The 13489-nt window shown below is 52.9% G+C and overlaps 1 protein-coding gene across 1 annotated transcript in view; it reads right to left on the bottom strand.

The window, feature by feature from the left end:
- Nucleotides 1–125: 125 nt before the first annotated feature.
- The window catches only part of TMEM165 (transmembrane protein 165), a 35619-nt gene continuing 22255 nt past the window's right edge, over nucleotides 126–13489 (bottom strand). The window contains exon 6 of the mRNA XM_032944952.2: nucleotides 126–3113. Coding sequence (XP_032800843.1) covers nucleotides 3037–3113 — 77 coding nt within the window. The 3' untranslated portion in view covers nucleotides 126–3036. The remainder of the gene's footprint in view (nucleotides 3114–13489) is intronic.

The following is a 13489-nucleotide window of genomic DNA, read 5'->3' as shown; positions in this document are numbered from 1 at the left end:
AGGCTAGGTGCACCCTGAGGCTACTGGTGCCAGGCTAGGTGCACCTTGAGGCTACTGGGGACAGTGCCAGGCTAGGTGCACCCTGAGGCTACTGGGGACAGTGACTGATTGAACATACGAGATGATTTCCAAGCACAGCACAAAGCCAATTTTTTTATTTTTAATTTACACGCGTGGTGGTAAGGGTGGTGGTGGTGGTGATGATGGTGAGGGTGGTGATGATGGTGTTCAATTCCCTACACCTCAGCTACAGCAGGGGGATTCCAACAAGACCTACATCTCTGCTTTATTGACCTGGCCAAGGCCTATGACACCATTAGTAGGCCTGGGCTCTGGGTTGTTCTTCGTGCTCTCAGAGTCCCTGACCCTCTGCTCACGACCATTAAGGACCTTCACGATGGTAAAATTACGTGGCCGGGAGTCGGTGCCATTCCCTGTTCACCTTGGGGTGCGACAGGGATGTCCTCTGGCTCCCACATTATTTAACATCTATTTCGACCATGTAGTTCGTGAAGCCTTCAATTGCTGTACCGGAGGAATTTCAATCTGGTACAGATACAATGGGAGGCTGATCGATGCCCGGGTGCGGTCAAGGGATGGCTCCCTATTGGTCAACCACGTTATGTATGCCGATGACTTGGTAATAGCTGCTCATTCAGAGGAGGAGTTGGAGACGCTGCTGCCGAGACTGGAGCGTGCCACTAAGAGGTGGGGCCTTACTTTCAGCCCCACCAAAACTAAGCACCTGCCTGGCTATTTTAGTACCATCGGACACTCCACCCCCACAACTCCCAATCGGTGATGGGGCAGTTGTGGAGAGAGTGGAGAGTTTCCCATACCTGGGCAGTGTGCTTATGACCGGCTCCAGTTTAACAGCAGAGGTCTAACTCCGAATCAGTCGAGCGGCAATATCTTTTCATCGGTTGCGTAACGCTGTGTGGAAGCTACCTGGTCTGTCGCTCCGCACTTAGCTTCAGGTCTTCTCGGCCACGGTCATTCCCTCCCTTCTCTACGCTTGCGAAACGTGGACCCTTCTAATGGAACATCTGCGCCGGTTAGAAACATTCAGGCTGAATTACAATCCATCCTGGGTTTAACAGGACTGGATTGTGCGAGATCTTCACAAATCCTCAAAATATCTGGACACATTCCCACTCGTGAGCTTCTCCGGCAGGCAAGACTGCATTGGCTGGGCCATGTAGCCCTAAACAGCTTTTGTTTGGCCCCATAGAGGGGGCTAAATAGGCAGGGCACGGGCTAGAGAAGAGATGGAGTGATGTGGTACTGGAGGACGTGGAGCTGAGTGGACTTGCCGATGACTGGTACCAGCGGTGTCAAGATCGACCTCTGTGGAGGAGGCTCGTGAAGGACGCTGCTACTGGGCAGTTGGAGGCAGTCGCCCTCCAACAACAACGGAGGGCGGAGGAGCGACGCTCACAACAACGAGCGGAGCGCCGGGCGGCTAAAACGCAGCAAGTTGGCACAGTAGGGGGCACAGGTGGTGGTGGATTTGCCAGTCATCTCACTCGGCCAACCCATGGCACCTGCTGGTTCTGTCCCGTGACCTCCTCATGCACCTAGCCTGGCACAGCAGTTAACCCATGGCACCTGCTGGGTCTGTCCCGTGACCTCCTCCTTATGCACCTAGCCTGGCACAGCAGTCAACCCATGGCACCTGCTGGGTCTGTCCCGTGACCTCCTCCTGCACCTAGCCTGTTACAGCAGTACAACCCATGGCACCTGCTGGGTCTGTCCCGTGACCTCGTCCTCATGCACCTAGCCTGGCACAGCAGTACAACCCATGGCACCTGCTGGGTCTGTCCCGTGACCTCGTCCTCATGCACCTAGCCTGGCACAGCAGTACAACCCATGGCACCTGCTGGGTCTGTCCCGTGACCTTCTGTCAGCAGCGAGGCTTCGACACTTCACGTGGCCTCAAAGTGCACCTAACCTGGCACAGACGCCGTGGAGACGTCACCGCCACTTAGTGGTGGTGAGTTTGGTGGTGGTGAGGATGGTTGAGGGTGGTGACTGCCCTCACCCTGAGCACCAGAGAATGCGCGGAACACACTCCAACCCTGAACAACCACCACCACCACTACTACCATAACCACCACCACTACCATAACCACCATTATAACCACTACCAAAACCACCACCACCACCACCACTACCATAATCACCACCACTACCATAACCACCACCACCACTACTACCATAACCACCACCATCACCACTACGACCATCACTACCACCACCACTACCATAACCACCACCACTACCATAACCACCACTACCATAACCACCACTACCATAACCACCACAACCATAACCACCACCACCATAACCACAACCATCACCATCACCACAACCATCACCACCACCACCACCACTACCATAACCACCACCACCACCACTACCATAACCACCACTACCATAATCACCACCACCACTACCATAACCACCATCACCACAACCACTACCACCAACACCACAACCACCACAACCACGATCACCACAATCAACACAACCACCACCACCACTACAACCATCATCACTTCCACCACCATAACCACAACCACCACCAACATCACCAACAACCACCAGCACCACAACCACCACCACGATAACCACCATCATCACCATCATCACCACAGAGTCTGAGCCACCCCTAGGTCGACTCAGACAGAAATGAAAACCGACCATGTCACCGTAACGTTAGCTAACAAAACATTTAAATAATTGAAGATCGTGATGGGAGTGGTGGTGGTCAGTGAGTGAGTGGATAGGTTGGTAAGCGAGTGGATGGGTGAGCGGGTGAGTGAGCGAGCGGTGGGTGAGCGAGTGAGCGGGTGAGTGAATTAGTGGCTGAGTGGGTCAGCGAGTGAGCGGGTGAGCGAGCGGATGAGTGAATGAGCGGCTGAGTGAGTGGGTGAGCGAGTGAGTGGGTGAGCGAGTGAGCGGGTGAGCGAGTGAGCGGGTGAGCGAGCGGTGGGTGAGCGAGGGGTGAGCGTTGCAAGGAGCCCGGTGCAGGGCTCAGGAGGCGGTCTCCGGGCTGATGAAGAGGGAGGAGACAGCGAAGAGGAGGAAGACCACGCCCCCTACCAGCGTCACTGCGCGGAGAGACACGCGGAGAGACACGGAGGTCACGCGGTGGTCACGCGGAAACAGAGAGTCATGGAGACATGGAGACACGGAGACACAGCCATCGTGAACACACACATAGAGACATGGACACATGGAGACATGGAGACACGGAGACAGCCATTGTGAACACACACACAGAGACACGGCCATTGTGAACACACACACACAGAGACATGGAGACACGGCCATCGTGAACACACACAGACATGGACACACACACACATAGAGACATGGACACATGGAGGCATGGAGACACGGAGACACAGCCATTGTGAACACACACACAGAGACACAGAGACACGGCCATTGTGAACACACGCACACAGAGACATGGAGACACGGCCATCGTGAACACACACAGACATGGACATACACACATAGAGACATGTACACATGGAGACATTGAGACACAGCCATTGTGAACACACACACACAGAGACTTGGATGCATGGAGACACAGCCATCGTGAACACACACAGACATGGATACACACACACGTAGAGACATGGAGACATGGAGACACGGCCACTGTGAACACACACACACAGAGACATGGACACACAGAGACATGGACACACAGAGACACGGCCATCGTGAACACACACACACAGAGACATGGACACACATAGACACGGCCATCGTGAACACACACACACACACAGAGACATGGACACGCACAGACACGGCCATCGTGCACACACACAGACATGGACACACGGAGACATGGACACACATAGACACGCCCATCGTGAACACACACACACAGAGACATGGACACACAGAGACACAGCCATCGTGAACACACACACACAGAGACATGGACACACAGAGACACAGCCATCGTGAACACACACACAGAGACATGGACACACAGAGACACAGCCATCGTGAACACACACACAGAGACATGGACACACAGAGACACGACCATCGTGAACACACACACACAGAGACATGGACACACAGAGACACGACCATCGTGAACACACACGGAGACATGGAGACATGGACACGCACAGACACAGCCATCGTGCACACACACACACACAGACATGGACACACAGAGACACGGTCATCGTGAACACACACACACAGACATGGACACACACAGAGACATGGACACACATAGACACGCCCATCGTGAACACACACACACACATTGAGACATGGACACATGGAGACATGGACACACATAGACACGGTCATTGTCAACACACACGGAGACATGGAGACACGGCCATCGTGCACACACACACACAGAGACATGGACACACATAGACATGGTCATCGTGAACACACACAAACAGAGACATGGAGACATGGACACACATAGACACGGTCATTGTCAACACACACACACAGACATGGACACACACACACACACAGACATGGACACACAGAGACACAGCCATCGTGAACACACACACAGACATGGACACATAGAGACACGGTCATCGTGAACACACACACACAGAGACATGGACACACATAGACACAGCCATCGTGAACACACACACACAGAGACATGGACACATAGAGACACGGCCATCGTGCACACACACACAGACATGGACACACACACAGAGACATGGACACACATAGACACGGCCATCGTGAACACACACACATAGACACATGGACACACATAGACACGGCCATCGCGAACACACACACACAGACATGGACACACACACAGAGACATGGACACACATAGACACGGCCATCGTGAACACACACACATAGAGACATGGACACACATAGACACGGTCATCGTGAACACACACACACAGAGACATGGACACACAGAGACACGACCATCGTGAACACACACACACAGAGACATGGACACACATAGACACGGCCATCGTGAACACACACACACAGACATGGACACACACACACAGAGACATGGACACACATAGACACGGCCATCGTGAACACACACAGACATGGACACACACACAGAGACATAGACACACATAGACACGGCCATCGTGAACACACACACAGAGACATGGACACACAGAGACACGCCCATCGTGAACACACACACACAGACATGGACACACACACATAGAGACATGGACACACGGAGACACGGCCATCGTGAACACACACACATAGAGACATGGACACACAGAGACACGGCCATCGTGAACACACACACAGAGACAAGGACACTTGGAGACATGGACACGCACAGACACACAGACATGGACACACACACACAGACATGGACACACATAGACACAGCCATCGTGAACACACACACATAGAGACATGGACACACAGAGACACGACCATCGTGAACACACACACAGACATGGACACACACACACAGAGACATGGACACACATAGACACGGCCATCGTGAACACACACAGACATGGACACACACACAGAGACATGGACACACATAGACATGGTCATCGTGAACACACACACAGACATGGACACACACACACACACAGACATGGACACACATAGACACGCCCATCGTGAACACACAGAGACATGGACACACATAGACATGGTCATCGTGAACACACACACACACAGACATGGACACACATAGACATGGTCATCGTGAACACACACACACAGACATGGACACACACACAGAGACATGGACACACATAGACACGGCCATCGTGAACACACACAGACATGGACACACACACACAGACATGGACACACATAGACACGGCCATCGTGAACACACACAGACATGGACACACACACACACAGACATGGACACACATAGACACGCCCATCGTGAACACACACACACAGAGACATGGACACATGGAGACACGGCCATCGTGAACACACACACACAGACATGGACACACACACACAGAGACATGGAGACATGGACACACATAGACACGGTCATTGTCAACACACACACACACAGACATGGACACACACACAGAGACATGGACACACATAGACATGGTCATCGTGAACACACACACACAGAGACATGGACACACATAGACACGCCCATCGTGAACACACACAGACATGGACACACAGAGACACGGTCATCGTGAACACACACACATAGACATGGACACACACACAGAGACATGGACACATATAAACACGGCCATTGTGAACACACACACAGAGACATGGACACACACACACAGAGACATGGACACACAGAGACATAGACACGTACAGACACGGCCATCGTGAACACACACACACAGAGACATGGACACACAGAGACACGGTCATCGTGAACACACACACAGAGACATGGACACACAGAGACATAGACACACATAGACACGGCCATCGTGAACACACACACAGAGACATGGACACACAGAGACACGCCCATCGTGAACACACACACACAGACATGGACACACACACACAGAGACATGGACACACGGAGACACGGCCATCGTGAACACACACACATAGAGACATGGACACACAGAGACACGGCCATCGTGAACACACACACAGAGACAAGGACACTTGGAGACATGGACACGCACAGACACACAGACATGGACACACACAAACAGACATGGACACACATAGACACAGCCATCGTGAACACACACACATAGAGACATGGACACACAGAGACACGACCATCGTGAACACACACACACAGACATGGACACACACACACAGAGACATGGACACGTACAGACACGGCCATCGTGAACACACACACATAGAGACATGGACACACATAGACACGGCCATCGTGAACACACACACACAGACATGGACACACACACACAGAGACATGGACACACATAGACACGGCCATCGTGAACACACACAGACATGGACACACACACAGAGACATGGACACACATAGACACGGTCATCGTGAACACACACAGACATGGACACACACACAGAGACATGGACACACATAGACATGGTCATCGTGAACACACACACAGACATGGACACACACACACAGACATGGACACACATAGACACGCCCATCGTGAACACACAGAGACATGGACACACATAGACATGGTCATCGTGAACACACACACACACAGACATGGACACACATAGACATGGTCATCGTGAACACACACACACAGACATGGACACACACACACAGAGACATGGACACACATAGACACGGCCATCGTGAACACACACAGACATGGACACACACACACAGACATGGACACACATAGACACGGCCATCGTGAACACACACAGACATGGACACACACACACACACAGACATGGACACACATAGACACGCCCATCGTGAACACACACACACACAGAGACATGGACACATGGAGACACGGCCATCGTGAACACACACACACAGACATGGACACACACACACAGAGACATGGAGACATGGACACACATAGACACGGTCATTGTCAACACACACACACACAGACATGGACACACACACAGAGACATGGACACACAGAGACACAGCCATCGTGAACACACACACATAGAGACATGGACACACATAGACATGGTCATCGTGAACACACACACACAGAGACATGGACACACATAGACACGCCCATCGTGAACACACACAGACATGGACACACAGAGACACGGTCATCGTGAACACACACACATAGACATGGACACACACACAGAGACATGGACACATATAAACACGGCCATTGTGAACACACACACAGAGACATGGACACACACACACAGAGACATGGACACACACACACAGAGACATGGACACACAGAGACATAGACACGTACAGACACGGCCATCGTGAACACACACACACAGAGACATGGACACACAGAGACACGGTCATCGTGAACACACACACAGAGACATGGACACACAGAGACATAGACACACATAGACACGGCCATCGTGAACACACACACAGAGACATGGACACACAGAGACACGCCCATCGTGAACACACACACACAGACATGGACACACACACATAGAGACATGGACACACGGAGACACGGCCATCGTGAACACACACACATAGAGACATGGACACACAGAGACACGGCCATCGTGAACACACACACAGAGACAAGGACACTTGGAGACATGGACACGCACAGACACACAGACATGGACACACACACACAGACATGGACACACATAGACACAGCCATCGTGAACACACACACATAGAGACATGGACACACAGAGACACGACCATCGTGAACACACACACAGACATGGACACACACACACAGAGACATGGACACACATAGACACGGCCATCGTGAACACACACAGACATGGACACACACACAGAGACATGGACACACATAGACATGGTCATCGTGAACACACACACAGACATGGACACACACACACACAGACATGGACACACATAGACACGCCCATCGTGAACACACAGAGACATGGACACACATAGACATGGTCATCGTGAACACACACACACACAGACATGGACACACAGAGACACGGTCATCGTGAACACACACACACAGACATGGACACACATAGACACAGCCATCGTGAACACACACACACACACAGACATGGACACACACACACACAGAGACATGGACACACATAGACACGGCCATTGTGAACACACACAGACATGGACACACAGAGACATGGACACACATAGACACGGTCATCGTGAACACACACAGACATGGACACATGGAGACATGGACACACATAGACACGGCCATCGTGAACACACACACACAGACAGACATGGACACACAGAGACACGGTCATCGTGAACACACACACAGACATGGATACACACACACACAGACATGGACACACAGAGACACGGTCATCGTGAACACACACACACACACAGACATGGACACACAGAGACACGGTCATCGTGAAGGACACATGGAGACATGGACACACATAGACACGGTCATCGTGAACACACACACAGAGACATGGACACACAGAGACACGACCATCGTGAACACACACACACACACACAGAGACACGGACACACATAGACACGGTAATTGTCAACACACACACACAGAGACATGGACACACAGAGACACGACCATCGTGAACACACACACAGAGACAGAGACATGGACACACAGAGACACGGCCATCGTGCACACACACACATGGACACAGAAACGTGTGTGTCTGTGTGTGCTTGTCTGTGTGTGTTTGTCTGTGCGTGTGTGTGTCTGTGTGTGTGTCTCTGTGTGTGTGTGTGTGTGTCTGTGTGTGTGTGTCTCTGTGTGTGTGTATCTCTGTGTGTGTGTCTGTGTGTGTCTCTGTGTGTGTGTCTGTGTGTGTGTGTGTGTCTGTGTGTGTCTGTGTGTGTCTCTGTGTGTGTCTGTGTGTGTGTGTCTGTGTGTGTGTGTCTGTGTGTGTCTCTGTGTGTGTGTATCTGTGTGTGTGTATCTGTGTGTCTCTGTGTGTGTGTCTCTGTGTGTGTGTCTCTGTGTGTGTGTGTCTGTGTGTGTGTGTCTGTGTGTCTCTGTGTGTGTGTCTGCGTGTGTGTCTCTGTGTGTGTCCTCGCGGTGCCGGACGGGCAACTCTGTCGTGGACAGTTCTGTGGGGGGAGGGCGAATTCCGATTGGTTCCTCCCCTCATAGCGTCTGTGACCACCACAGGGGCTAAACGGGGGCTCTGGACGGGTGCGAGGGGCTGGTGACCCCTCCACCTTCAAAAAATTACCACGAAACTATGACTTAAACTTAAATATGTAACAAATAAGCTTGTGCAGGAGGCCACGGGGGGACAGGCGTCTATGACGTCTCCAGGCCAAACCCCAATTGGCAGAGCCAGGAGATTGAATCTCAACCCTCGGGGCTCCTCCAGAAACAACGAAAAGCCATTATGGATGGCCACGTGGAATGTTCGAACGCTCACTGCGGAGCAGAGGCTGCCACTCCTCTGTCGGGAGCTGGACCGGTATCGCCTGGATCTCTGTGGCATTCAGGAGGTCCGGTGGACCGGTTCTGGCTCCTGCCACCATGAGGGGTGGACAATTCTCTACTCGGGGCAGGAGACTGCCAAAAAACAGGGTGTGGCTCTTCTTTTGAACAAAAGAATGAAGGGGGCGTGGGAGCGTGGCGGTGAGGTGTGGGAAGCTGTAAGCCCCAGGCTACTTTGGGCTCGCCTTCCCATCAATCGAGGACGAGGATTGGTGGTCGGGGTTACTTATGCCCCCACCGAAGACGAACATCCGTGGAGTGATGCAGGCAAAGCCGATGAGTCAGATGCCTTCTATGACCTCCTGTCACAGGTGCTGGCTAAAGTGGCCCCTCGGGATAGAGTCATCTTGTTGGGTGACTTCAATGCCCGAGTTGGTAATGATGCTGGCACCTGGCCTGGAGTGATTGGAGGGCATGGGCCGGATCAGCTTAATAACAACGGTAGGAGGCTGCTAGATTTTTGTGCAGCCCATGGACTTGTAATTACCAACATGCTGTTCTGGCATCGGCACATCCACACAACATCATGGATGCATGCCGGGTCCAAGAAAGAACATCTGCTGGACTACATAGTGACGGACCAGCGGAGCTGATCTGCCCTCTGACCATCGACTTGTCATCTGTAAGATGCGCCGCCCATTCTTCCGCTCCGGTGGTGGGTGTACACCCAGGACCCCATTCCAACCAAAAGTGGCCTGATCTCGGTTATCTGACGAAAGTTGCAAGCAAGAATTTCATCATCGCCTGCGGCTGGGGTTGGCATCGTCCCCCACTCCTCCTGATGTCGAGGGTAAATGGGCGAGGTTTAGAACTGTGACTCATGCGGCTTCAATGTCTGCTTTGGGTAGGTCAGGACCTCCCCAGAGACCCTGGCTGACAGAGGAGGTGTTCAGGATGGTTGAGAAAAAGCGACAGGCCCACTGTCATCGGCTACAGAATCCCACGTCAGAGAATGAGGAGGCTTACCGCAACCTTCGCTCGGAGGTTCGGAGAGCCATGAGGCGCTGCAAGGATGGGTGGTGGTCGCGGGTTGCTGAGGAGATGGAGTCTACCTCAGTGGCCCGCGATCACAAATCTCTATTTAACTCCATCAAAAAAGTAACCTGCAGCGCCACACCTATTACCATCATTAGGGGAAAAAACGGTGATCCAATCTCCATCCCCCAGGAACAGGTTTGTAGATTTGCTGAGCATTTCTGTGAGGTCCTGGGGGAGGGAATATCCCTCAGCCAGGAAAACATCGTGGCACAAAGTGAGGATGACCCTACTGAGGCTGCGGTGCCTCAAATATTGGAAGAAGTCACCCCCTGTGAGTGGCTGGCTGAGGTGCCATCTGTTGAGGAAGTACTTAGGGCGATCCGGAGTCTGAGACCAGGAAAGGCAGCAGGCAGAGATGATCTCCCAAGCGAAATGCTGAGGGAGGGTGGAGTTTGTGCACAGACTGCCCTATATGACATCATAACAACAGTCTGGACCACTGGACGGGTTGCGCAGGATTGGAAGGATGCCCTGGTGGTCCCCCTTTTTAAGAAGGGGGACCGCACAGACTGTAACAACTACAGGGGCATTTCACTCCTCAGTGTGCCGGGAAAGGTCCTGGCAAGGATTATTCAACATCGCCTTGCCAGGCACGCGGAGGAGAGGCTTGTGGAGCCCCAGTGCGGTTTCAGGAAAGGGCGGTCCTGCACAGATGCCATATTTTCTGTCTGTCTGCTTTATTGACCTGGTCAAGGCCTATGATACCATCAATAGGCCTGGGCTCTGGGTTGTTCTTCGTGCTTTTGGAGTACCTGACCCTCTGCTCACGATCATTAAGGACCTTCATGATGGTGAACGGGCCCGGTTAAAACTACGTGGCCGGGAGTCCGAGCATTTCCCTGTACACCTTGGGGTGCGCCAGGGATGTCCTCTGGCTCCCACATTATTTAACATCTATTTCGACCACGTACTTCGTGAAGCCTTCAATAGCTGTACCGGGGGAATCTCCATATGGTACAGATATAATGGGAGGCTGATCGATGCCCAGGTGCGGTCAAGGGATGGCTCCCTATTGCTCAACCACGTTATGTCTGCTGATGATTTGGTAATAGCTGCTCATTCAGAGGAGGAGTTGGAGACGCTGCTGCTGAGACTGGAGCGTGCCACTAAGAGATGGGGCCTTACCATCAGCCCCACCAAAACTAAGCACCTGCCTGGGTATTTTGTACCATCGGACACTCCACCCCCACAACTCCCAATAGGTGATGGGGCAGTTGTGGAGAGAGTGGAGAGTTTCCAATACCAGGGAAGTGTGCTTATGACTGGCTCCAGTTTAACAGCAGAGGTCTAACTCTGAATCAGTCGAGCGGCAATATCTTTTCATCGGTTGCGTAACGCTGTGTGGAAGCTACCTGGTCTGTCGCTCCGCAGTAAGCTTCAGGTCTTCTCGGCCACGGTCATTCCCTCCCTTCTCTACGCTTGTGAAACGTGGACCCCCCTAATGGAACATCTTCGCCGGTTAGAAACATTTAGGCTGGCCTGCCTACGATCCATCCTGGGTTTAACCAGACTGGATTGTGTGAGCTCACAAATCCTTGAAAGATCTGGGCAAGGTCCTATCAGTGAGCTCCTCTGGCGGGCAAGGCTGCGATGGCTGGGTCATGTAGCCCGCATGCCCAGCCACCGCATGCTGAAACAGCTTTTGTTCGGCCGGATCGAGGGGGCTAAGCAGGCGCGGCACGGGCTAGAGAGGAGATGGAGTGATGTGGTACAGGAGGACTTGCCGATGATTGGTACCAGCGGTGTCAAGATCGGCCTTTGTGGAGGAGGCTCGTGAAGGATGCTACTGGGCAGTTGGAGGCAGTCGCCCTCCAACAACAACGGAGGGGGGAGCAGCGACGCTCACAACAACGAGCGGAGTGCCGGGTGGCTAGGGCACAGCAGGTTGGCACAGTAGGGGGCACAGGTGGTGCATCAGCCAGTCATCTCAGTCAGTCGACCCATGGCACCTGGGTCTGCCCCGTGACCTCCTGCCAGCGGGCGTTCGACACTCCACGTGGCCTCAATGTCCTGGCACAAGCGTCATGGTGACGTCACCGCCACCTAGTGGCGAATGGCGGTTGTTGTTGTGTGTCTCTGTGTGTGTCTCTCTGTGTGTGTCTCTGTGTGTGTCTGTGTGTGTGTCTGTGTGTGTGTCTCTGTGTGTGTGTGTCTGTGTGTGTGTGTGGGGAGCGATAGTGTAGCGGTTAGCGTGCTGCGCTATGAACCTGGCGACCCGGATTCGATTCCCGCTCACGGCCAACACCAGTGACGATTATCTGAACCGGTCCCGGGCCTCCCCTAGGTCGACTCAGCCTCAAATGAGTACCTGGTGCGGTGTGTAAACATTGCCACTAGGGAGACAAAGGCGGTCGGGCGTGGTGCTGGCCACCC

Source organism: Petromyzon marinus, chromosome 83 (genome assembly GCF_048934315.1).
Source record: "Petromyzon marinus isolate PM22_M1 ecotype Great Lakes invasive population chromosome 83, UKy_Petmar_22M1.pri1.0, whole genome shotgun sequence".
NCBI classification, from domain to species: Eukaryota; Metazoa; Chordata; class Hyperoartia; order Petromyzontiformes; family Petromyzontidae; genus Petromyzon; species Petromyzon marinus.
The sequence above is the reverse complement of the archived record's forward strand: the minus strand, read 5'-3'. Positions and strand labels throughout refer to the sequence as shown.